Below are 26,527 nucleotides of genomic sequence, written 5' to 3' on the forward strand. Positions count from 1 at the left end.
TGCCTGTCTCGGGCACAACCTACGTGCAGAACGAAGATACTCGAGGTTCCGATGGTCGGTATAAACCGTCACGGGGTGTATGGTACCTTCAAGAAGATGACGCCAAGCTTCTAGTGCCTGCTTGATGGCCAACAATTCTCTATCCCCCACACTGTAGTTCATTTCTGAAGGGGTGAGTTTGCGAGAGTAATAGGCTACTGGGTGTAGACTCTGTTTTTCTCCATGTCTCTGAGATAAGATTGCCCCTACGGCTACATCCGAAGCGTCTACCTCCACATAAAAGGGTTCAGCAACGTTGGGTTGGATGAGAATAGGAGCCGTGGTAAAATACCGTTTCAAGATGTCAAACGCCTTCTGAGCGTCAGGTGACCATGCGAAATGAGAGGACTGGCGAGTAAGTCTCGTGATGGGTGCGATGATATGAGAGAAATTTCGAATGAATTTGCGATAGTAATTCGCGAAGCCGATGAAGCGTTGGATCGCTTTTTTATCAGAGGGTATCGGCCATTCCAGTATTGCTGACACTTTCTTAGGATCCATTTGTAGACTCCCTGCCGTGATAATGAACCCCAGGAATTCCACTCGGGAGGATTCGAATTGGCATTTCTCTAGTTTAGCATAGAGATGATGTGAGCGTAGGCGTTTGAGGACCAGTTTAACCTGGTCCCGATGTTCAGACAAAGTTGATGAGAAAATGAGGATGTCATCCAAATAGACTACCAGGAAGATGTCAAGGTAGTCCCGGAACACGTCATTTAGGAAATGTTGAAACGTCGCGGGGGCGTTACATAAACCGAAAGGCATTACGAGGTACTCAAAGTGTCCATAGCGACTTCGAAAGGCGGTCTTCCACTCGTCTCCCTCCCGTATGCGAACTAGATTGTAAGCCCCCCGGAGATCAATTTTAGTGAAAATGTGTGCATCTTTCAGTCGGTCCAGAAGTTCAGGAATAAGTGGCAACGGATATCTGTTCTTTATAGTGATTTTGTTTAATTCACGATAGTCGATGCAAGGGCGTAAACTGCTATCTTTTTTTTCTACAAAGAAGATTCCTGCACCGGCGGGGGAGGTAGACGGACGAATAAAACCCTTGGCTAAATTTTCTTGGATATAGTCTTTGAGGTAACGTAGTTCAGGTTCCGACAACGGAAATATTCTGCCAAAGGGAATGGGAGCTCCTGGGAGAAGATCGATAGGACAATCATAAGTCCTTTGGGGAGGAAGAGAGTCGGCTCCCTTCTTATCGAACACGTCACTGAATTCTGCATATTGCTTGGGGAGACGTAGGACCGGAGAAGAGGATGAATCGTCAGGGAGTAGCAGGAGTGATTGGCGATTGGAGAGACAACGAGTGCGACAAAAAAAAGATTGGAAGGAGAGGGTGCCTGTGGCCCAGTTTATCGTAGGATTATGAAGCCTCAGCCAGGATAGTCCGAGAATAATTGGGAACATAGGTGATGGGATCAAGTCAAAGTTCAGATGTTCCATATGATTATTTCCCAGTAGTACCTGGAGTCGTGGTGTTTCTTGGGTGATGGGTCCAGAGGATAGCGGAGTGCCATCTACTACTTGGATATGTATTGGAGCTGCTTTGGTCAATTTTGGTATGTGCAATTGCTTGGCAAAGTCTTGATCCATAAAGCAGCTACTGGCACCGGAGTCAATGATGGCAGACACTGTAGTAGAATTACTGGTCCACTGCAAAAACAAAGGAATGGATAGGTGAGGAGACCCGTCTCTAGGAAAGGAACTCAAGCAAACTGTAGTATGTGTGGGCTTACCCTTAGGAGGGCGTCGAGGACAGGAGTGGATCAGATGCCCGGGTTCACCACAGTATAGGCACAGATTGTTCCTCCGACGACGGGTTTTCTCAGCTTCGGATAGTGGGCCGCGTGCCAATCCGATCTGCATCGGTTCCTCCGGAGGGGGCATGATCGCTGGTAACTGGAGAGGAGGAAGGGTAGGAGCCGTAGGAGCAGTATGAGCCACAGGAGGGAAGTGGCGTCTCGGGGCAGGAACGGCTGAAGCTGCGCGTTCCAGGCGTCTTTCCCGAAATCTGCGGTCAAGCTGAATAGTCAGATATATTAAATCCTCTAATGAATTGGGGATACCCACACGGGCCAGTTCATCCTTTAAGCTCTCGGATAAACCCAGACGGAATTGGTCCAGAAGTGCTGGTTCGTTCCATGTACTTTCAAAAGCCAGGCTCCGGAATTCTGTGACGTATTTCTCCACAGGTCTTTTGCCTTGGTGTAACGCACGTATGGCTGCTTGTGCAGAGGTGGAACGAAACGGGTCATCAAACAAGGTATCCATAGCATGACTGAAATCAGCCCAGGAATTCAGGACGGAGTTATTAGTGTGAAGCAAATGATGGGCCCACAGTTGGGGTTCACCAGAGAGCAAGGAGATCACAGTTCGTACTTTAACATGGTCAGAGGCGTACGTTCTAGGTTGTAGTGAGAACAGGATCTGGCAGGATGTCATGAATGTGCGATAACGAGTTCTGTCCCCAGAGAAACGTTCAGGTAAAGGCACCTTAGGTTCAGGAGCAGTAGCACCGATTTCCTCCATCACCGGGGGCGGAGCTGTTCCAGAAGGGGATTCCCCGGAGGCAGGTAGATTTGTCTGGAGTTCATGAAGTTGACGCTGCATGTGTGCGTGGCTAGTTTGGAGGTCTTGAAGAGAACGAGTAAGGGAGGCAATTTGTCCCGTGAGAGCGGAGAGGGCGTCAGCAATTCCTGCGGATTCCATGTTTGGGCTCAGTTGTTCTGTAAGGATCGTCTTACCAGAAGGAATCCGGGATGCAGGAAAGGAACACGCTTGCTCAGTACAGGACACGCACAAGGGGCCTGAGGTGGAATAACAGGGCACTTGGCGGTGTTACTGTAAGCACGGGTGATCAGGACAGCTCCGTTAAGCAGACCAGGGTCAGGATACCGGAGGTTCTCAGAGTCGTAGGAAAGCCAGGGTCAGGATACCGGAAATACACAGGAGCCGAAATGGAAAGCCGAGGTCAGGATGCCAGAGATACACAATAACCGTTTAGCGGACCGGGGTCAGGATGCCGGAGATACCCAAAGTCGTAAGAATAGCCAGGGTCAGGATTCCAGAAGTTCACGATAGCCGTTGAGCAGACCAGGGTCAGGATACCAGCAATAGAACAAGATACAGGAAAAAATACGAGGGGCACAATAGGTACGGAAGCACCAGTACAACTGAGCACCGGTGGATAGGTTTGAGAAGTTTAAATAGCCCGGGGAGGCGTTCCCCGGCGTCCCTGACGTAACCGCGCCCACCGTCGCCATAGCGACGCAGCGGAATCCAGGCGGCGGTCAGCCGCATAAATATTCATGAAGTGGCCGCGCGTGCGAGCGGCTGCTTCATGTAGCAGGGGACGGTGCCGGCGTTTCTGCCGGGAGGACGGAGAGGAACTTCCCCGCGTCTGCCAGGTAAGTGCCTTACAGGGCGCGCCGGCCCACCTCCCGCCAAACCGCCAGTGTCGCCAGCACAAAAGGATGGGAAATGCCATCGTGGCCACCACCCAGGCCCCACAGGGCATGGTACACACGACCCCGCAACCCACCAAGCTCTAGATCGACCCATGGCTTAGCGAGGGGACCCAAGGCATTCCACTCCAAGATGCGAAGTAGGTGGGCAGCACGGTAATACGCATGAAAATCAGGCAAGGCAAGCCCGTCCGCAGACTTGGGCCTCGTGAGCTGGGAGAACCGCTGCCGAGGACTCTTATTGCCCCAGACAAACCTAGACACCAGAGACCGGAGAACCTGGAAAAACTCCCGCGGTATCCGAATCGGAAGCGTCTGGAACAGGTACAACACTCGAGGCAAAAGGTTCATCTTGATAACATTCACCCGGCCTATCCAGGAGAGATATAGCGGCGTCCACCTCCGCAGGTCCTTGGACAAAACGGCTAACAAAGGTGTAAAATTAACATGATAAAGCCGTGCGGGGTCGGCGGTCAGCCAGATCCCTAAATACTTCAGCTTCTCCGGGCACCACCGGAAGGGGAAGCAAGGCATAAGCGAGGTCACCATCCGAGGGGGCAGGGAGACATTTAAAATTTCGGACTTCGAATAGTTTATCTTAAGGTTAGACAGCACGCCGTAGAGATGAAAAGCCTCAATAATATTCGGGAGCGAAATACCGGGGCGGTCAACAATAAACAGCAGATCGTCAGCGTATGCCGCTACCTTATGATGTCGGCCACCGTCCCGTAAGATGTTCGGGTCCGAGCGGACAGCCTCCAAAAAAGGATCCAGAGACAGCGCAAAGAGCATCGGGGACAGGGGACACCCCTGTCTGGTCCCGTTCTTTATCGCTATAGGGGGAGAAAGAGCCCCGTTAACCCGCACGCAAGCAGTAGGCGAGGAATAGAGGGCCCCAATCCAGGCCAACATAGAGGGACCCAGATGTTCCAGGGTAGCCTCCAAAAACACCCAGTCCACCCTATCAAAGGCCTTCTCCGCGTCGGTCGATAACAATAAGACCTGGCGCACCTCCACCCCCGCCTTGTGGATGACAGAGAGAAGCCTAATACTATTGTCACGCGCCTCACGCCGAGGGATAAAACCAGCTTGGTCAGGGTGGATCAACAGCGGGAGGAACTGACCCAAACGCAACGCCAGCATTTTAGCAAAAAGCTTCAAGTCGGCATTGAGGAGCGAGATCGGGCGGTAGCTCTGACACAGACCAGGGTCCTTGCCCTCCTTCGGAATGACCGTGATCGTGGCCGCCAAGGACTGGGAGGGGAACCGAAGTCCCTCCCGGATGGCATTGAGCGCGGCAAGCAGGTGTGGGAAAAGGGGCGCCGAGAACGTGCGGTAGTACCCCAGGGGCAGACCGTCCGGACCCGCCGGGTAGCCTTCAGAGCCGCGGAGAGCTCCTTAGCCGAGAATGGCGCCTCCATGGATTCCGCCTGTTCGCGGGTGAGTTTGCGCACACCGTGTTTCGCAAGATAACTGTTGATGCGGACCCGCTTATCGTGACTGGCACCCCCATCTGAAACCTGGGACGAACCATAAAGGGAGGAGTAGTATGCGTGTTACAGGGTCACCGTACCCAAGGCTGGGTCCCCCTGTTTGAGGGCTGAGGAATCACCAGTCAGTCCCTCATACGGATAGCACTCAGCTATCATCCAGACCACCATCCGTAGTAAACCAAGAAGAACTCTCTTTATTTACAAACACACAGAACTTTATACAATCTCAATGCAATGTGTACCGAACCCAACCCCCAATCCCATCAGCCACATCCCATCACAAATCCCATCAGTATACAGGGGATGTATCAGGTGAGGGGATTACAGAATACAATGGGTTCCCCACCTGTGTTATCCCCCCTGTAGTGCGGGGGCCGTCTGGGCAGACAGGGCTGTGTTGGCTGATTAAGAGCCCCAGCCAGATTATAGGATCGTCTCTTTGAAGGCTGGGGCTGAATCCACATCAGTCTCTGGGCCGGTTACACAATAAACACAATATAATATATTACCGGGTCACGGTATACAGAACCGAACACAAAAGTGCTCCGTGACCCTGTCACAGATCTCCCCCTTGACCAACGGTCCGGCAGACCAGGCAGATCCACACGGGTCTGCTGCAGGCTGTCCGAGTGGACAAAGTTCAAAGGTGCAGGCCTTAGTTCATGGCCCCCTTTGTCAGAATCATCCATTGAAGGTGGGCCAGGGCCCTGGTTGCCCAAAAGGATAGTCAGTAGTCCTCTGTGAATTGGAGGACGGTCCCAGCTCAGCCGGGGGCACATGGCTATCCCCCTCACCGGGGTAACAGGGGCACGTGGGGACTCTTGCTCCCTAGTCTTGGGAACTGAGTCTGGGGCAGCTGCCAGGCCTGGCATGGAAGGAAAACCCTGCTGATCGGACCGGGGGCACTCGGGGAACCAGGGAAACACGTAGAGGTAGTAAGCGAGGCCTCTACCGGGACACTGGAGTGACCTAGGGGACACTCTGGGACAGGAACAGGTGCCCTTACAGGGTTATTGGGTGAGCTAAGCAGCTCTGCGGGGTACTCAGGGGACCCAGGGGAATACTCCGGGGCAGGGACAGGTGCCAATACTGGACCACCGGGAGGGTTAAGCAGACCCTCGATCTTCCTCTCTGGGACAGGTGCCTTTGCCTGGGCACGGGAAGAGTCAGAGGAACACTCTGGGACAGTGACCTGGGCTTCTATCAGGACACTTGGGGAACCAGGGATCACTTCGGAGAACACAGGGATAGGAACCAGGGCCTGCGCCAGGCTACTGAGAGGACCCAGGGAACTCGGCAGCCCCTCTGGCGTCCTCGCTAGGTTAGGGAATGGTGCCTCTACCGGGTCACCGGGGACTTCATAGGGAACCTCTGGGGCAGTGACCCGGGCTTCTTCCAGGACACTCGGGAAATCAGGGGGACAGTCTGGGGCACTGGCTTCTACGGGCATAGCTAGGGGTTTGGTGAGGGGAATTGTGCCACTTACTCGGGCGGTGGGGACAGTCATCTCTTCTGCCGGGGTAGAGCAGCCAGGGTTGTTGGTGAGGACTTGGGTCGGAGCTTTTGGCTTCCTCCTCCGCTTCTTCTTGCTGGCGAGGACCTCGGTTCTTCTCGCCAGGGCAGGGGCCGCAGAGTAGGTGAAGAGGACCTCGGTCCCACTCCCGCAAGTTGTAGTACCATGCTCCCAGTCTCCTTGTAACTCCTGGAGCTCCACTCTCCGCAGCAATTCTTTATAGTCCCTCTCCAGCTGCCATTCCTCTTGGACCAGGCAATCCATAACAGCCTCCAGCTCGGGGGGAATAGCATAAACCAGGACTTCTGCACGGTTGTCCCAGATTGTATCCCTGCGGTACTGGCAGGGGCTTCCGAAGGACGAGTCAAATTGGAAGGCATCATATATCAGTCCTGGGTCGACGGGGCTATACAGCATCAGAGGGTCGCTGTGGTCTTCACCTGCTAACTGCTGGGAGAATCCCTGGTAGCGGCTCTGGAGGTCGAGCTCTGCATATATGAGACCCCTCAATTCTTCTTCCCACTCCGGCAACGTGTTCTCCCCCAGGAGTGGAACTCGTATATCCCACATTGTCCAGTACTGTGCCCAGTACGTTTCAAAGTGGGGATGGGAGAAATCATCCCTCCAGTCTGCAGGCGCAGACTCTAACTGCCTCTGCTGGTGTTCCAGCTCACACACCTCGGCTGTAACCGGTCTGTCTCATCCTCTGGTTCTCGGAAGGGTTGGATATCCTGGTGCAATATTTTGGTGGTCTGTTCCCCTAGTCTGGGAGATACAGACCCACTCTGGCTCAGTTCCTGGTGACACATTTTAATCACCGCCGTCACTTGCTCCGATGTAGCCCCTCCTGGGTACAGGGATAGGTGCCATAGAATGTTCTTTTGTAGAGCACTCAGTCCGAGGCTCTCCTCTGGGGCATCCTGGTGCCGGTCCATCTCTCTGCAGTCCGCAATCAGAGTAGCCTTTCCTTTGCTACAAACCTCCAGGAGCTCTCTTGGTGTCTCTCGTCTGCAATCCCAGTTGGTGGTTTGGATTTCACCCAAGTCGTGGGATTCTTCCCACCGCTGCCAACCAATGTTACAGGGTCACCGTACCCAAGGCTGGGTACCCCTGTTTGAGGGCTGAGGAATCACCAGTCAGTCCCTCATACGGATAGCACTCAGCTATCCACGGATCATCCAGACCACCATCCGTAGTAAACCAAGAAGAACTCTCTTTATTTACAAACACACAGAACTTTATACAATCTCAATGCAATGTGTACCGAACCCAACCCCCAATCCCATCAGCCACATCCCATCACAAATCCCATCAGTATACAGGGGATGTATCAGGTGAGGGGATTACAGAATACAATGGGTTCCCCACCTGTGTTATCCCCCCTGTAGTGCGGGGGCCGTCTGGGCAGACAGGGCTGTGTTGGCTGATTAAGAGCCCCAGCCAGATTATAGGATCGTCTCTTTGAAGGCTGGGGCTGAATCCACATCAGTCTCTGGGCCGGTTACACAATAAACACAATATAATATATTACCGGGTCACGGTATACAGAACCGAACACAAAAGTGCTCCGTGACCCGGCTAAACTTCATATGACACATGAGCCAGCTAGCCTGGCCCTGTCACAATGCGTGAAACGCATCCACTATCTTAGAGGGGAAATGGGACAGATCTCCCGCAGGCGCCCGGACCCGGTGAATGTGCGTATTGCGCTTAAGTGGGTTTATCATTTTGGCCAACAGCTTACCACACTTATCACCGTGCTCACTGAAAAATCTCTGACTATACAGGGAAGCCCGGCGAAACTTAGAGTTGAGAATATCAGACAGTTGGCCCCTTAGGGAGGTTAGGTCTGCGTAGGTCGCCTCATCCAGCGTATCCTTATGCAAGGATTCCAACTGCTGAATTAGAACAGTAAGCCTATCAATCTCCCGCGCGCGCGCCCTCTTTTGCATAGATCACTTTCTAAGCTTGTTTAACCCGACCGCTTTTGCGGCCCGTCATTGGATGTTAAGGGGTTAAACATACATACGCATACACTCTCACTTTACTGTTACTTAATGTAATGTACCTCACACATTTCTCCCTCTCTCTTACCTCAAAGGTAGTTCCATCTTCACTGCAGCTCGCACCCTTTGTGCAAGCTGTCACACTTCTGCTGCCCTACTACCACAGTGTAATATAACGCACGTTTTGTGACACTGCTGGCCAGAGATATTGAAGATAGTTGATATGTCATTTTATGTTTTTTCTGTCACAGTTTTCCTTTATGGCCTAAATGTAGACTTGATGGGGTTAGATAAACAAAATAGGTAATAGAATGATACCATAACCGAAAAGAGCAAAATACAGACACCATAACAATAATTACACAAACCTAAATTTTGTAGAAAAAAAGTACAATTTGAGTTTTATATATATTTATATTTTTGATGTATGATTTTTTTTTTATTGCATTACTACTGTATAATCAGTGAAAGGTCTAGGGAGGTACCTAAGGGCCTGGTATCGGGACCACTATACCAGGCACCTTTATTTCCAAACAATGTAGTGTTCAGGAACGAGTCTCCCTAGCTTCCTGGCTTCCGTGTCCCTGTCTCATTTCACACAGCTCTTCTTCTTCTGTATTCTACTTCTGCACTTCTGCATAAGGGTAGTGATGTCCGGATCATGAACGAATCGTTCATTTGATCCGATTCTTTTTAGTGATCCAGATGAATCAGTTCAGTAGACTGAACGATTCATTTGTAGCAGAGCCAGTTCAGTCTGTGAATCATGCAGCTGTAACCTGATCCTAGAGTGAGTCATCTGCAGAGCACTCAGACACAGACTCTGGGGTCAGGTTACAGCTCATTAATTCACAGAGGAACGATGACTCAGAGTCAGAGAGTCGTTCAAAGATTCGAATGACCCGAAGATTCGAATGATTCAATGATTCAAATGATTGAAATGATTCGAATCTTACAGGGATCCGGATCTTACAGGGATCCGAATCTTACAGAGATTCGAATCATTCAGAGAATATTACTGATACCATACTTTTATAAATAAATACATTAATAATGTTCACTGCCCCCAGGATTTAGATTCCCCTGAGTTTGCCCCCCTTTACCTATAACTGCACCTTCAGTTAACTTTATTAAATTAATTAAATTAACCCTCAGTCATCAGCATAAAATTAACCCTTATACCCCATCAACCATAACTGCCCCTAAATTAACCCTAAAGCCCCCCTCAACCATAACTGCCCCTAAATTAACCCTAAACACCCCATCAACCATAACTGCCCCTGAAATTAACCGTAAAGATCGCGTAGACAACTTCCGCTGCAGCCGGAAGGAGGTGCGGTTAGCAGCGGGGGTTGTCTGCGTCCATCGCGCAAACCTTCCCCGGCTGTCAGAGATCAGAGTTCCGTGCACCGGTGCGGGGAATTCTCTCTGACAGTCGGGGGGTGTATGCACGATGGACGCAGAAAACCCCCGCTGCTAACCGCACCTCCTTCTGGCTGCAGCGGTAGTTGCCTACGCGAATCGCGTAGACGTCTACCTGCTGCCTGGACAACACACCGGGAGTCAGAAGCACCAGTAAGTTTTTTTTGGGGGGGTGTTAAATGGGGGACATAAGGCATTTCTGTAGGCAGAGCGCTCTATGAAATGCCTTTTAACCCCCTTAATGCCACTCTGCCTCCAGAAATGCCTTTTAACCCTCTATATGCCATCTGCCTCCTGAAATGCCTTATACCTCCCTATATGCCACTCCAGAGTGGCATATAGGGGTATAAGGCATTTCTGGAGGCAGAGTGGCACATAGGGGGTCAAAAGGCATATCATGGGGCACAGTGGCATATAGGGTGTATAAGGCATTTCTGGGGCAGAGTGGTAAGCCTGGGGGCAGATGTGCATAACTGGGGGGGGCAGGTTAGAAAATAAAAGGAAATAAAAACAAAATATTTTTCTTAATCATAGCTTTTATTAAAAAAAAAATAGTTTACATAGTTTACATGAATTAACATTTACTGGTTGTCTTATATTCAGGCTTTTTCTTTTTTTCCTAAATTAATATTCAGATTTTGGGAGGTCGTCTTATAATCGAGCAAATACGTATATATATATATATATATATATATATTTTTTTTTATTAATTTTTTTTTTTTTTTTTTATATACTGAGAAAATATAAACAAGTACAATATTTCTTTCAAGACATATATAGATACTATATATTCAACCTATGAAGCGTTCACGGGAATTTATGATAACAATATTAAAACTAGACTTGTGCATTTGGATTTGCTCAGATTTTAATGCACTTAATAAAACAACCATATTTGTCACTTGCACCTATCTAATCTAGGGCTAAAAAGACAAATTACCCAAAAGACTTTATTCTTTCACGCTAAGAGCTTAAATCTCTTTATCAAAATAATGAGCTGTGCATTCTGCACATCTACTCGAGATACATATGAAATGCTTCAGTAAGAAGATGTCAGATGAAACAACAAACTGGAGTAATGCCTTGGGCTAATGAAATGATGTTTGCTGAAATTTGACGTCAGGAAGCAGCTGCCAGGAGTGCAGGAAAACAATGTTTTCAAGAGCAGATGACAGGGACAGAGCGGTTTCTTGGACAGGGATGTAATTTTGGTATAGCATGGGTCTTAGGGGGGCTCCATGGTTTCTTTGGTACATAAGTGCAGCTGATACTAATAGTTTTTGTGGCAAATGCTTTCTGTTTACCCAAAAGATTGTCTATATCAGAGCCCTAGCCAGGTAATATCACACAGTAACATGCATTATCTATATCAGAGCCCTAGCCAGGTTATATTGCACAGTAACATGCATTATCTGTATCAGAGCCCCAGCCAGGTAATATCACACAGTAATATGCATTATCTATATCAGAGCCCTAGCCAGGTTATATTGCACAGTAACATGCATTATCTATATCCGAGCCCCAGCCAGGTAATATCACACAGTAACATGCATTTTCTATATCAGAGTCCTTCACTTGAATTCTCCTGCCCTCCTTACATTATTGCCCCCACATCCCTTACACCCACATTACCTGATTGCAACAATAAAACTTTCCAAAGCACCACTTTGCACCAAGGTTGCACACACAAGCCCTTCAAAGATCTAGATTGCCCATCCAGGCAATGCCCCAGCCAGCAGCCCACTGCTGGCTGAGCAGTGACATGAGAAACAAATATAGAACCAGAGTGGCACAGAATCACTGAAAATATAAAACCACCATAGTGTAGTATATTAATGAAATAAAAAATAAATATAAATGATCTGTAATGCACTCACAAACACAATGTGATAATGAAGGCTTTAAAATTTCAGATGGGGTCAAATCTTTTTGATTGATGCACTTTTTTTTAAATGTATTAAACTAAGTGTGAAACATCTTGTGAGTGATTCCAATATTAGGAGGACTTTCTATGTATTATTGATCCTTCGCTACATGTGTACTTCTTGTTTTATATATTTTTAGATTTTATTAAAGATTTTTTTTAATTAAGATTTGACCCTGAAGCGGTTTGCAAGGTTTCCTTACCACAGTGTGTTTGTGCATTACAGATCATATTTTTTTTATTTGAATGATATACTACACTATGCTAGTATGATGTTTTATTTAAATCTTTCAGTGATCAGTGTATCACTCTGTATATTTGTTCGGAAATTTGAGGCATAGTGTAGAGTGCTGTATGGGGCAGCAATGTACATAGCACAAGTATTTTTATTAATCTATTTGTGCACACATCCTACACTTCTTTTGGTATTTTTTTAGTTACAATGACATAAGACAAGTATGTTTAGATCGCCAAGACATATAAATAGGGAATGGGGGCACTTGACAGAGTTTGGGTAGGGCTCAGCTTTTTGTGTTAGGACATTGGTTTTTTTTAACTGGATTATAGTAAAGTTCATAGTAAAGATGATGTTTCAGTTCTACAGATCATGATTTGTATTTAATTTCTGGTTGTAAAGTGAAGAAAAGACTGTAATAACAGACAATTTAGTGTGTAGTTAAAAATACTGCTTTGTTGTTCTTTGAACTTGTGTAATGAACATACTAACATAAAAAGTGAATGTTTATTCAACATAGCAAATCAAGAAACAAGGTGGTGCTTTTACATACAATATGCAAGCAGGGGGGTGAAAAAAATTTATATGTCTGATAAAAACTAAAATGTTATTATATTTTTATTAAAATAGTACAGTAAAGCCAAACTATTGGGCTAGATGCCAAGATACAATTTATTAGTGGTTTCTAAATATTTACTGTAATCTTACTGGTGCAGAATGCCAGATACACGGCTCTATATGCCCTATTATAACAACATAGAGGGCTTGTCTAACCATACATATAAGTGCTAGAGGTAATATAAAGTACCAATTGATTTCTAAACCAAATTTCCTAAATCTAATAAGTAATTTATTTCTCTTAACCCTTTTCTAAAATCAAATGAAATCACTTTGGCTGCGGTGACAGACAATATTATATTGTCTCTAGTTCTCTCAACAGTAATAAACCACTGCCAAGCACAGAAGCTTCTTAGGTGGAAGAGACCCCACTTTAAAAAAGTTTGTTTACATCAATATAATAGCTAATAGGATGGCAGAAGTCAGAGACCCCCAGACCTCCTGGCCTGTTTATTCATGTTTAATGTTAGATAAATGCTATAGATTGCCATTTCCATATCTAAGGGTATATTAATCATTAAGTTGGAGTGGTTTAACATGCCATACACAACTAAAGATTCTGCATACTACATATTAAGAAGTACTAAGATTGAAGTGAATATAATTGAATTTTGTCCACAAAGAACCCAAACCCAATGCACACAAGTGTTTAGTACAGGCTAAATTGTAGATCAATGACACTGCTCAAACTAGATTTCACTATAACATTTTGAAGTTTTTTTCTTTACAAACTTAAAATTCACATGTCTCCTTTAGTTTGCTAAGAAAGAAGAAAAACACTCAAACTGTAGGTGACTATTATGTTTTAAACAGATAGATAAGGCCTAATGAAAAACTACCTCTGTAGAAAGACATCAAAAGGGAATTCAATGGACTTTGTAACAGAAAGTGGATATTACAGTATTGGTCTCAGAGAAGATAGTGAACAAACCATAATATAGAGCAAAATGTAGGGTAACATAAGCTTCCAAGACCTTAGCGATCTCTTCTTCAGATGTAATAAGAAAACTAGAAATTGGACTCTAGAAAGACATGGAGCCATAAAATGAGATTTAGCTGTAGGCAAGCAGAGATAACTAATACATGAACTGTATTTGCATTAACAGGCATTATATAAATAAAGCATGAAAAGGGTAGATTTTAAAACACAATATTCACATGTGTATTTTTCATAGTAGTGATAATTTCAGTAGTCTGTTTTTTCATATTCCTACTAGAAAATCCATGTAACTGCCTTCTATTGTGAATACTTAGGAAGTTGGGGAAACATATATCTTGCTTTCCATTTATCTATTTTTTCTCATGTTATTTTCTATAATATACAGTTAACAGGGGCGTAACTAGAAACCACTGGGCCCTTGTGCAAAAATTGCTCCAGGGCCCCCCAACTTCAACAGCTGGTCTGTGCCATCATTGCCCCTAGTCCCTCTTTCAACATACACTCTGGCACACATATGTAAGCACATTTACACATATTGCACACACACTCTTACTCACTAACACACACATACACATTCATTCTAACGCACACTCCATCTCAGCCAACTTACACATACATGCTCACACACACATCTACACATACATGATCATGCTCACACACCCAATTACACATCCATGCTCACACACCCAATTACACATGAAATGTTTCCATACATACATACATATATACACAAATTCCCACCCGCCTTCGCTTACCTCTCCCCTCTCCAGCAGCTTCCTGTCTGGGTGCTCCCACACAGTGTGCAAGCAGCCTCGGTTTCACCGCAGGGTTATGTGACCCGGATACCTTCCTGTCTCCCGGTGCCAGTTCAAAACAGTTTATATTGCATGCAAATAAAGGCCATACAGCATTAATATAACGTACACAATGAGTGGAGTGAATAAAATGCATTAGGCTTTCTTAAAATTGTATGGCCTGAACATTAATATAGCTGTATCGGTTTTAAAGAGAATGGAGTCAAAGTTGATACTTTGTGTTCAACTTTTTATTCAACATTGAAAGAAAATCATAAGGTCATATAAGCTTTCTAAAATAATAATTCACATATTTATTTATTTATATCACACAAATCACTTAAGGCGCTTATGTGAGGTATGTATATAGGAAACAAAAACAAAAAACAACAATAGTATAGCCTGTAGTAACCGATCAATCTGTTAGTATGGTAATTATAGCACTCACAGTAGAGTGATATTGTTGCTCTTCTCAGTTACTTGGAATCTGAGTAGAAAATGACAAAACGAAAAGAGAAAAAAATTGTGCAATACTTTCTCTCTGATGTATAATTAAATGATAAAACTGCACTCACAAGATGTTGTGCACACTGAACAATGTGCTTACACGCTTTCAGTGAAGATGTAAAACCGGCGTCTCCCGGGATATCTGGATAATCCTCAGTTGTTGTTAATTGGTGTTGCTATTTGGTCTCCAAGCACAAAACTTGGTTGAGTAAAAGTGCCCGTCCAGTAAGAGAACAGAAAGGGTTAAGTCCCAAAAATACAAATTCTCATAGGCTTGCCAAAAAAAAACAGGAATGAGGGATATACCCTTAATAAAGTGCTAATGCCATAGATGGAAAATTATTATGTAAATTTATTGAGGGACTAGCCCTTAAATGGTTAAAAAAAACTGTTATATAAATGTAGGTATGGACAATAAAAAATAAATATATAAATATATAAATATATATAAAAAATTTAAAGTCCAGATAAGAGTCCTTTTCTCAATGTGCAAAACCTCAACGCACTTTGCCTGTACCGGCTTCCTCAGGAGGTAAAAAAAAGTGACACAAATCACAACAAATATGGATACCCAGATATGTTTTTTTTGCCAGGTGTGCGCCTCTAACAATTTAATTGATGCTTTACCACAATCAAATCATCTTCACCCAAGCAGTCCCTAACATTCTGTCACCAAAATCACCACATAGAAGGACTAGGTTGAGCACTAATTGCTTTTTTAAGCTAGCGAATCTGAGCTGTAGTTTAAGAGATATTCGCATTTAAAGCTCAAAAAAAAGGTTTTTACTTCAGGTAACATGTTGGCTGTGCATGCATCCTAGAGGATGCTCAGACTTGGCTCAGACTTAAAATCGGCTCGGAATTCCATCCATTAACACGCACAGTACCAGAGAGCTGAAATTACTACTCTGGTACTGCAGGGTTTGTTTTTTATTAATCTGACCTACTTACAATTTGTGGAGAGGACAAGCTACCTCATCCCCTCTACCTGCCTCTCATCTCCTCAACTGCCCTTTCAGTTGCCTCAGCCCCCCTATCTGCTCCCTCACCAACCTTCAGCAACATCAGCCCCATAACCTACCCTCTTAATCCCTAGAAGTTTCTAGTGCAAGTGGTGGGCTGAAGATGGTAGTTGTCGATGAGTGGACATATGAGGGGTCAGATGGCAGATGAGAGGGGGAGGGAGAGTTGAGGTGGCTTAAGCGGGCATTTGAGGGCTGAGGTGGTTGAATGGGGCAGTTGAAGCCTGAGGTGCAACTGGCGGTCAGGAGGCAGAATGGAGCTAAAGATGGCAAGTGAGGGTGGAGATGTGGGGGCTGAGGTGGCTAAAGAGTGGAGATGGGAGACTGAGGAGTTCACATGGGGTGGCTAAAATGGGCAGACCTTGGGGTGAGGTGGCTGACAGGGGCTAGTAGGAGGTGAGGCGAAAGATGAGGGCAGTGGTGGTTGAAGAGGAGTGCCAGACAAGATTTAACAAAGGTTAGTTATGTGTTATTAGAAGTGTATAAATGTATATGGTATGGAATTGTATATATGGATGCATGTGTGTAAAAGTATATGTGTACATATCACAGCATATGTGATGGTCAGTCTTTATTACAATGTATGTGATGATCAGTTTTGGTTAGAGCACAGCACATGGCAGGGCTTAACAAGTTCCAGGATATGTGTGTCATTGCATATGTGTAGTGTATAAAGTGTTTATTTATTGTCAAAATTGATATTTTAAAAGTCATGTCATGTGTCCAGCCCACTTATTTTGCACCTTAGTGATGGGAAACCTCCCTACATTTCTTGCATGCAATTAGATTGGATTTATAACTTGAGTCTATGTATATCTTAAAAAACAAAAAATTAAATGGCAAAAAAACCCAAGAAACTGAGTTTCTCGCTTTCATGGAAAAAAAGCTAGGAAATACAAAAAGTTTTTTAAAACTAAGCTTGCTAATGATATAAGACATGGCATCACATAGGCATAGAGATGAGACCATACATAACATAATCAATTGTCTTACAAATGGCATAACTGGTGACAGCATAAATAGCACAATACATTTTATCACAAATCACCTTATCAGTGGCACCACTAGTAACATCAAAGATCCAGCACAAGTACTCTCACCTAGTACCACACTGTCACGGACTGGGTCCAAACATATGACTAAAAGACCCAGAGCGCCCAAAGATTGTGTGCAGGAGTTACGGTGCAGTAGTGGAGTTGATCTATGGATGTGCAGCCAAACACCAGCGCCCTGATATGGCAGCGGATGTAGTCCAGAACAAAGTGAAATCCTGCAGGGCACCCTGGAACAGGCATGAGACATCACACAAGAATCACGTGCAGGATGCTGCAGGCTGGGAGTATGGAAGCTAAGCAGAGAAATAGCAGACACATAACAAGCAAGGGACAGGGAGACCAAGCACGAAACATAACCAGACAAGATATACATATTACTGAGCACAACAGTGAACAAGACAAGGAATAAACATAACTAGACAAGATATACATAACACAGGGCACAACAGGGAACAAGACAGGACACCCCGCTGCCGGGGATACAGGACAGGACACCCCGCTGCCGGGGATACAGGACAGGCTGACACACATAAATACAGAAACTAGCCTAGGACTGTATGATAACTATTGGAGATTCCGTCACATCTTATGGCCATAGTATGCTTAGCCCACCACTACGCCAAAGTACTCCAATGACGGTGGGTCCTAACGCTAATCCCTGCTGACAGTAGTACGAAACAAACCAAACATGTAAACCAAACACATAGCACTGAGACATACCTTTAGACTGAAGACTGAGACAAACAGAACAAACGCGTGGGACACACTTTATAAAGGAAACAGAGCTGAAGCAAAGAGCAGAACTAGAAGCCAGGAATGAAAGATCAGAACTGAGCATACGGAAATCCAGGAATGGATTAAAGCAAAACAGAAAAACTGAAGCAAGATAGATATGCAGCTCCGCAGCCTGGGTAGAACGTGACACACACATCATCTGGCAACACTACCTTTACACTTATTTAAAGCTATTGTAGCACTTCTGTTCAATCCAGAGCACTGATAGTGTACCAATGATGTAAATGCACATCCAGTTTTAACCATAATTCTGAAGATTTATTTGTAAAATTGTACTTCACAACACCTCAGAGAATGGCAGCGCATCAACCTACATAGGTACCCTAATGTTTGTAATAATGCACAATAACCAGTCAATGGTAAAAAAAATGGGTTTAATTTAACATAATAATCCTTGTAATCTAATATCAGAACAGTGCTCCTGATAGCCCTCTGTCATAATAATGCTCTCCTGGGAGTTCAGCAGCACACTGACATGCTAGAAGTAAATAATCACATTATTTAACATTCAACATCATTTTCAGGGCTATTGAGTAAATCATATGTAATGCAATCACTATGATGTCATCATTATGTCATTGATGATGCCATTTGTGATGTCATGTCAAAAGCACATAGGGAAGCAAACTTAATTTTGTATTAAGTTTAGCATTAACAAAAGTGTTTTGACATTGAAAATATATCTATGTTTATTCTAAAATCATGGGCATCAATATGGAATTGGCTCCCCTTTTGTGTGATACTGTATAGGTTTTGATTAACGCTTTACCTTCAATAAATTAAATGATCATTTAAAAGCTGCCTTTTATGGTTACTGGCATTGCCTTTCCGTTATGTTACAATTGGTTGCATCATCTGAAACATTTAAAAAAGGCAAAAATAAAAGAAATACTTTTTCACAACACTGGTGTATGATGGTCAGGTGTCTTAGAGCCCCTAAACGTTTATATTTATAGATCACTAGAACAAGCTGAGAAGGTGAGACACCTTCTTTAAACAAGACACTCTTAATTTTGCTATAGATATTTAATTATTACTAATCCAGCTTTTCATGTACATAATTGACAGTTACATTTTGTTGAAGCAGTAACTCTGCATAGTGAATAACAAGCTTATTATGCAGAAGTAACCACTGGAATTCAGCACAAGGTATAATACATGAAAAATATAACACCTCTAAGTAAATCAGTCAGACATGTCTCTATATGTTTTAGTTGTGATACATTTTATTTACATTTCATGAGACATATATTTAGTAACAGGCGAAGCAGCACAGTCATGCAGTCACTAATGCCTCATACATCCCCACTAAGGAAAAATGCATATTAAAGTACTTTGGAAGTACTTTAATGTGCATTCTTTATCAATTAAAAAAACTCCCAGGGCTGCAGCTAAATGCCCCCCTTGGCTGCCAGCATTCCCATTACCTTGGCTGCTTGGTGGTAAGTATCCTGCACATTCACACAGATTCATAAAGTGATTTCTGCTTATTTACACTATTTACTGTAAGTTAAAGGACATTGCTATCACATGCATTAAAGTGCATATAATGGCTTGAGCTTGCCAATGATTGGGAATTCTTGGCAGAAAGCCATAAAATCATTCATTGAAGGTTTAATTTAAAGATGCTGTTCCACTTGCACAAAACATCGATTGCACTCAGCAGCACGCTCACCATCATTTTATTCTCTCCCCTAGAGGTTTAATTACTTAAAAACAATACTGAAACCTTAAGTTGGCATGACAACTGCCTATAAATGTCTGCTTTTGTTTCACATAACATTTTTTAAAAGGATGAGTTTGGGCATCCACCAATAATAGAAATTATTTTACTAATGCAGTAGTTAAGAATATAAAAAAACAAAAACCTTTACAGATGAAACTTTAACAATCTGATCACCTACAGCACAATGCAGAAGTATATGTTAGAATATTTCGTCTTTTTTAGGTTTGCTCAACTGCTTTCAAATTATTTTCCAACTACCACCATTCCTTCCTTTTTCATCCAGCCATATTTTTTATATAGACACTTCTCTCCTGCTCTATGACTTCTCTGTGAGAAACTACCATCACATGGATGCACATACATACAGTAATAGTCTCTGGCTTGGTAAAGGCAATATTGAAAAATATATAGAAGTCATGCAGATATAGCAATTCTAAAGATGTTAGTTAGTCCGTGTTAGTGTGTATGTGTGTGTGTTTTAGCTGGGTAGGGATTTTACCTGCCTCGTTGAGGATAAATACCAAGAGGCACACTAAGGGACTTCAAGCGGAAATGTCTCAAAAGCATAGGAAAGTGATGTCAGGCAAGAGAGGAGGGCAGATAGAGAAGGGCAGTGATGCAGAATAATTAAAGAAATTAAACTAGCTTAAAGATAAGCAGAGTGTCCTTCTAAAAATCCTTTCTCTTACCTATATAGAAGTTGGTAACTGTTCTCATTTGCTTATGCTTGGAGATCACGTAGATAACCAAAGAGTTTCCAGCCAGCCCCACCAGCATTAGTATAGCAAAGAACAGGGGTACTAGCCAGGCGTCCACCAGTTGAGGAGGTCTTGGAGGATCACTGAAATACTCTGAGTGATTTCTGCAGATGTAGGATGTCCCCTCAATGCACGAGTCATTAAATACCAGCATGGAGTCATTATCCATGTCAGGGGTGTCTTCTGTGATGGTCTTTAGCACTGAGAGTCAAAGAGGATACTGGTTCTTAACACGGTTCGGCTGCTACTTGCTGCAGGTCCAGAGACAGGTCGGGGTAGTAGTACTCGATGACTTCTCAAACATTAGATCCAGGGCTTCCTTTTTCCCAAAGTCCTTCAAGCTGACCAGGACGAATGATGTGAACTCTCTTGGGAACGCTCTAAAGAGAGCTTAATAAACGCCCCCTCTTTGGTGGAAAAAAGTCTCAGAGCGTATAGTCCTCTTGAAAATAACCCGTTGATCACCAGTCATTGTCCTATAACCATGTGCTTCTTAGAGCGCTTTTAAAAAGAGCGAGTTGGTCACAGACGACTCCTGATCATAATCTTCGCATTCTTATGATTGGAATCCGAAATGTGCATGAGCCTGAGAATACAAGCGGAATGTCAGGCTGGGAATGATGTGATCCTTCTTCAGAGTATTGGGAGTTGTGCTTACTGCTTAGTTTACCGAATCCTATTATTACAAGCCATTCTACTGGGAGATGAATGGGTATCAGTGTAGATGATGGATTTTGTGTAATCGTGCTATGGATCGTGAGCTGGTACTTATTTTATCATGGATGTTGGGCGATTGCAGCTGCTGGGTAATGCGACGGATGCTGGCTGGTAGGACTTAATAAGAATTGGACGTTGGGTGTTTTTCTGCACTTAAATCGGGAGCTTGGGCCCCAGGGAACTGCTATGAAAAAGTGTGGAAAAGCTGTAATTTTCATACTTTGTAGGCGTTACTATGTACTAAAGGCATTAACCCTATCATGTAATATGGTCACGATATGTTCATTATAACACTGAGATCGAGATTCTGGATAAAGCACCGATGGTCCAGGAGAAGAGGGAGCCCATGGTGTAAGGTAATACCATCAGAAAAAGAGACATCTCGGGTTCCAGCAATTTGTGCTTCTTTTTACTATTATACAGCCGTAGCGAGACGCTGGCAACGTGAGAGCTGTCCTTTCAGCACCACATGCTAAGTCTATGGACAGAGAGTGAGAGGAGCCCCTCGCCTTTGCAAGAGCTAATCATACCCCAGCTTCCATAAACCGTGGCGCTGTCGTCACAACTGCTGTGGGCATTTTAGACCTGGAGATGTAAATTACGACTGAAAGTCCATCATACATTGTAATCTAAAAGGATAACGGAAGAGATTGCCCGTCAGGGGCTCAGTAGGGGTTAACCCAACTTTTATTGTAAATAAACATTGAAATGTGTTCCCTTTAAAACACAACTTTTAATTACAATATAGATACAATGACTATAACAATGCCTAAAGGAGATAAGGAAAAAAGAATTAAACATGTGTAGAGAAAACATACCGGTATATGTATGTGCCCTATATAGGAATTCCCAGAAGGCAATTCTCTATAGAGCATATACACATATATTTTTTGATCATGTCATCTAATTACCTATAAAAACTAATAAAATATTTATTTAACAATATATTTTACTTATCTACAAAGGCTAATGAAAAAACCTAACTGGATTGTACTATTTGTCCTGAGTTTAGAAATACACAATCTTTTTATGTTTTTTTTTACAAGTAATAAGGCAATAAGTAGGGTTATGCTATTTCAAACCATTTTTTTCAAATCTGGTAATCCTGCCCTCATGTCCTATTTGCTCATCAAATACACTTTTTATTTTTTTAACTATTTTTTTTTATATATATATATTACTAATCACATCGTGATTAGAAAGCTGGGCTTAATTGACTTGCATGGAGTTCTCAGGAAACATATTTAATTTTTAATAGACACCACCAATCTCTTGCAGTGGCGCTTGTGGCCGCCCTCCAGAGTGTAACACTGTGCCCTGGGGTGTGTTTTTGATGTCGCTGAATGCCTTTTTATGAAGGCATTTCAGCAACACAGGAGGTGAACATTGATTGCCTGCTTAGCTCTTTTAAATCGGGGGACTGATGCCATATTGTAAATGGTGGATGTTGACGCCCCAGGGAGGGGCCACGCGGGGCTGCTTCTGCAGTTTTCGGTATTGCTGAATACCTTGACATCAAGGAATTACAGCAACCGTTTAATCTTATTTAATGACCTGCGTCATTGGTCGTTAAAGGAGACACATTTCAATGTTTATTGACAATATAAACTTGAACAGATACACAATAAACTAAACACATGTCTGAATGTGAAATACATTATTTATTAAAGTTGAGGGTTCCACTGAATTGATTAAAAGGGCTGTTTAATGTACAAGGCAGCTTCAGAAAGAAGAAATAGTATTAAAGTATCTTATGAGTACTTGATCATGTATTTTCTTAAAATGTAAAAAAATTACTTATCTTAATATTTGCAACATTGGAAAAAAATGTTCCAGATACAGTTATTACTTGAAAATGTACCACACCTACTGCCCCACCCACTCTGCCAAACCCACAAAATCAGCATAATTTAGCTGGACCTAGTCATTATGGTGCAGATTATATCACAAAATTCACAAATTTACTTGCCATTACACTCCCTGGACTTGCCATTGCACCGGCAGGACTTGCCATTGCACCGGCAGGACTTGCTACTGCACCCCTAGGGCTTTCCAATGAAGAGGGCCCTTTAGTTTTGGGGGAGTAGCTAGCAGGTGTAGGTTCTACGTTTCCATGTTTCCTGGGATTAAACCCTGCAGCCCAATCTGCCATCACAGGGAGGGCCCAAGCCGAGAATGACTCATTCTTTTACAATAGCTCTGTTGTGGTCGTGGCCTGTTTTATGCAAAATTATGCTAATATTTAAATACACAATTTAGACAAAACACATCTAACAATACAACAATAAATTTAAATCAGGAATACAGTTAAATTATGTAAAGACGAATACCAACAGATGTTATGATATACTTTATTAATACCTCTAGCGGTAAAAACAATATATCGAAAAAGGTTACCATAACAAAGTTACAGACAGTCAACAATTATATTCTAATAACATTGTAATAACATATGTACTTAACTTCAGAGAGTATCAGCATATCAAATGACTCCTTTGGTGTTCAGTTTCCAAAATGGCTCTAGATACCAGGATCATATAGAAGACTTTAAAGTATTCTTTCAGTAGTAGTTTTCTAATTTTTAGTTACAATACTAGGCACTAAACTAGTGCTAGCTTCTTGGCACTTAACTAGCCCAAGATGGAAGAGCAGCTTTCTATTTCATACTTTTTCTCTGGCAATCTTTCGCAGCTCCCTTAGCTTCTGCCATGCTGCTTCCTTCCTCTCTTTCCAGTCTCATCTGCTCCTACTCCTTCTTCCTGGAGTTCCTGATATCCCATTGTTCCTGGTATAGCCCACATGGCTTTTCATGTAGGTAGCCATTATCTATGGTCTTAGATAAACAATAGATGTACACATCACTCACTCTCTAGTGCTACCTGGTGGTAGAGGTAATGCACTTCTTAAACAATAGAACTAATTGGTATTGTAATATATGCCAAAGTTAGGGGAGTGGTTTATCCAAAGGGAGATACAGATATTGCGTCTGTGACGTGAATCACTAATAATAAACAATGCACTCCATGTCCACTACAAGCTCTAATTGACCTCTTTCAGCAAGATAATACACCTTGCCAAAAAGCAAAGATGGATCAGGAATGGTCTGAGGAACACAACGAGTTCAAGGTTCTGACTTGGCCTCCAAATTACCCAGATCTCAATCCAACCAAGCATATACAGTTGTGGGAAAAAGTATACCCTCTCTGAATTCTATGGTTTTACATATACGGACATAATAACAATCATCTGTTTCTAGCAGGTCTAAAAATTAGGTAAATACAACCTCAGATGAACAATAACACATGACCTATTGCACAGTGTCATGATTTAATCAACAAAAAAGCAATTGTTGCTGCCTATCAATCTATGAATGGTTATAATACAATTCCCAAACAATTTACAGTCCATCATTATACAGTGAGAAAGATTATTCAAAAGTGGAAAACATTCAAGACAGTTTCCAATGTGCTCAGGAGTGACCATCACAGAGTGATCCCTGATCTTCATGACATTGCCTTTGTAAGGATGAGTTAGGAGAAGGGAGAAGACTTCACAACATGAAATTGAACAGATAGTAATGGTCCTGCCACAGTTTGTTCCCCATCTCAGTGTCCGTGAAACTAATTTGGTGAAATGAAGCTAAATATCGCCAACAAAATTATGTTGAATGGCAAGCAAAATTAAACAAAGTATATAAGTTGCTTTATGTAAGATGGGGAGAGCAGGACACTCTTCTTGGTCTTCTGTGCCAGAACGATTTAATGTGTATTAATATTAGTTAATTTTGTATAGTGTCAGTTTTCATGTTATTGTTCATTTTCACTGTCCCCTAATGTAACAGTGCTATGGAATCTGATGTGACATTACTGTTTTAATGTCAACCATGTATGTAGCACATGGCTGGAAAAGTGTGCACACTATTTAACAAAAAAATATAAAACTGAACGTAAATGCCACTTTAACACCCACAAGCCTATAGGGGGCATATGTGGCATATGTTTAATCCCCTCATTTTGAGAACAGTGTGGTTAGGGTTAACATGCATATAATATGTGCCCCTCATAGGCTTGTCATTAAACTCTGTGCATATCAATACACTTCTTCCAGTGAACAATTAAAAAGTACAATATTGTCATTAAATATGTATAAACCAATTCATCCTCTTCCATTGACATTCTTTTGTTGTTCTATGACTACTCTTCTGGAACCTATTTTCTTTATGATTTTATTATTTATTCTCATCAAGGCCATATACTTTCTGTTAACGCTGTGAGCCTCTTTAACAGTCCTTAGTGTTTGAACATCTTAAAGAAATCCATAGTTGTAGTTATGTCATTGCATTTTTATTGCATTTATTTTAGAAAAAAATGAGCACAATACACTAGCAGTGGTTGAAACTGTAAAAAAATGTCATGAGTAAATAAACAATTTGAAAATAGCTGTGTCATTCTAATCTCATGCCTAAAGGTATAATACGACAGTAAAGTCCAAATGTTTATTGTTAATTCTTCAAAAAAAAAAAAGTTACATAGTTTTCTTATTTAGCATAAATTACTTAATATGGTTTGCCCACCCAACCTATATCTATGAATGGTATAATGATTTTCATGCTACAAAGTTGGACAACACAGTGCCATGTTAAACACAAAAGGCTTTGGGATATTTGAAAATTGACATAAATAAAGCAATAGCAGTGGAAAAAATAGATCTATCACATTATGCCTCATTATTTCATTAACGGCTCTCTTAGCATAATTTTCACAGGGCTACAACTGTTTACAGTTTAATGGGAGCACCTGTATTCTCAGTTAAGGTACATCGTACCCAAGCTGCATACAAAGCCTTGGGGCAAATGTCCTGTTCACCCTCTTTTGAATGTAATGATCCAAATTAGCAATAGTTTACAGTAGAAGTAGAATACATTGCACATTTTGTAATATTTTGTATTGCTTACCTTGCATTATAGGTAATTACAAACCTGTCCAACCAAAATGCCCCATTGCTCTTCAGGAAGCTTCTTAAAAAAGCACCATCCTCTTAAACAAAGCATTGTTTTACAATTTAGTGATTGCAGAATACCCACAGAGAAAATAATTAAACAATTTACACACAATTTAACAGATCTAGATATAAATCTTTCTAAATATTATATGTGTCAAAGTTACTGTTTTTATTCTTGCATTTCAGATGGTAATATCACCATTGCTATTGTTTCACAAAAGCAGTAAATACATAGTAAGGCTATAGGAAAACATCAAAGTAACCAATAGGCAGAACGTATTCTTCAAATCCTTTATTTGGTTTAAACTTTGGATGGAGTTTTATTGAGATGAATTAAAAAGGGGATCTTTTTGTCATTTAGCTCAGGGGCTGGCATATTTCCAGATTCTGACCAAACCTTAGGGCTTAGCAGTGCCAATGATTCATTTCCTTGGTTAGAAATGTAGCCATGACAAATTAGATGGGATTCTTCAAACTTGTGGTACTTTCATA

General features: G+C 42.7%; 1 protein-coding gene across 1 annotated transcript in view; it reads right to left on the reverse strand.

Annotated features, from left to right (window-relative positions):
- The window catches only part of LOC149289478 (G protein-coupled receptor 54-like), a 128,121-nt gene extending 107,635 nt beyond the window's left edge, over positions 1-20,486 (reverse strand). Inside the window, exon 1 of the mRNA XM_089490640.1 lies at positions 20,249-20,486. Coding sequence (XP_089346766.1) covers positions 20,249-20,486 — 238 coding nt within the window. The remainder of the gene's footprint in view (positions 1-20,248) is intronic.
- Positions 20,487-26,527: the final 6,041 nt, after the last annotated feature.

This window comes from Sceloporus occidentalis, unplaced genomic scaffold (assembly GCF_023333645.1).
Source record: "Sceloporus occidentalis isolate IW3139 unplaced genomic scaffold, rSceOcc1.0.p SCAF_45, whole genome shotgun sequence".
Classification (NCBI taxonomy): Eukaryota; Metazoa; Chordata; class Lepidosauria; order Squamata; family Phrynosomatidae; genus Sceloporus; species Sceloporus occidentalis.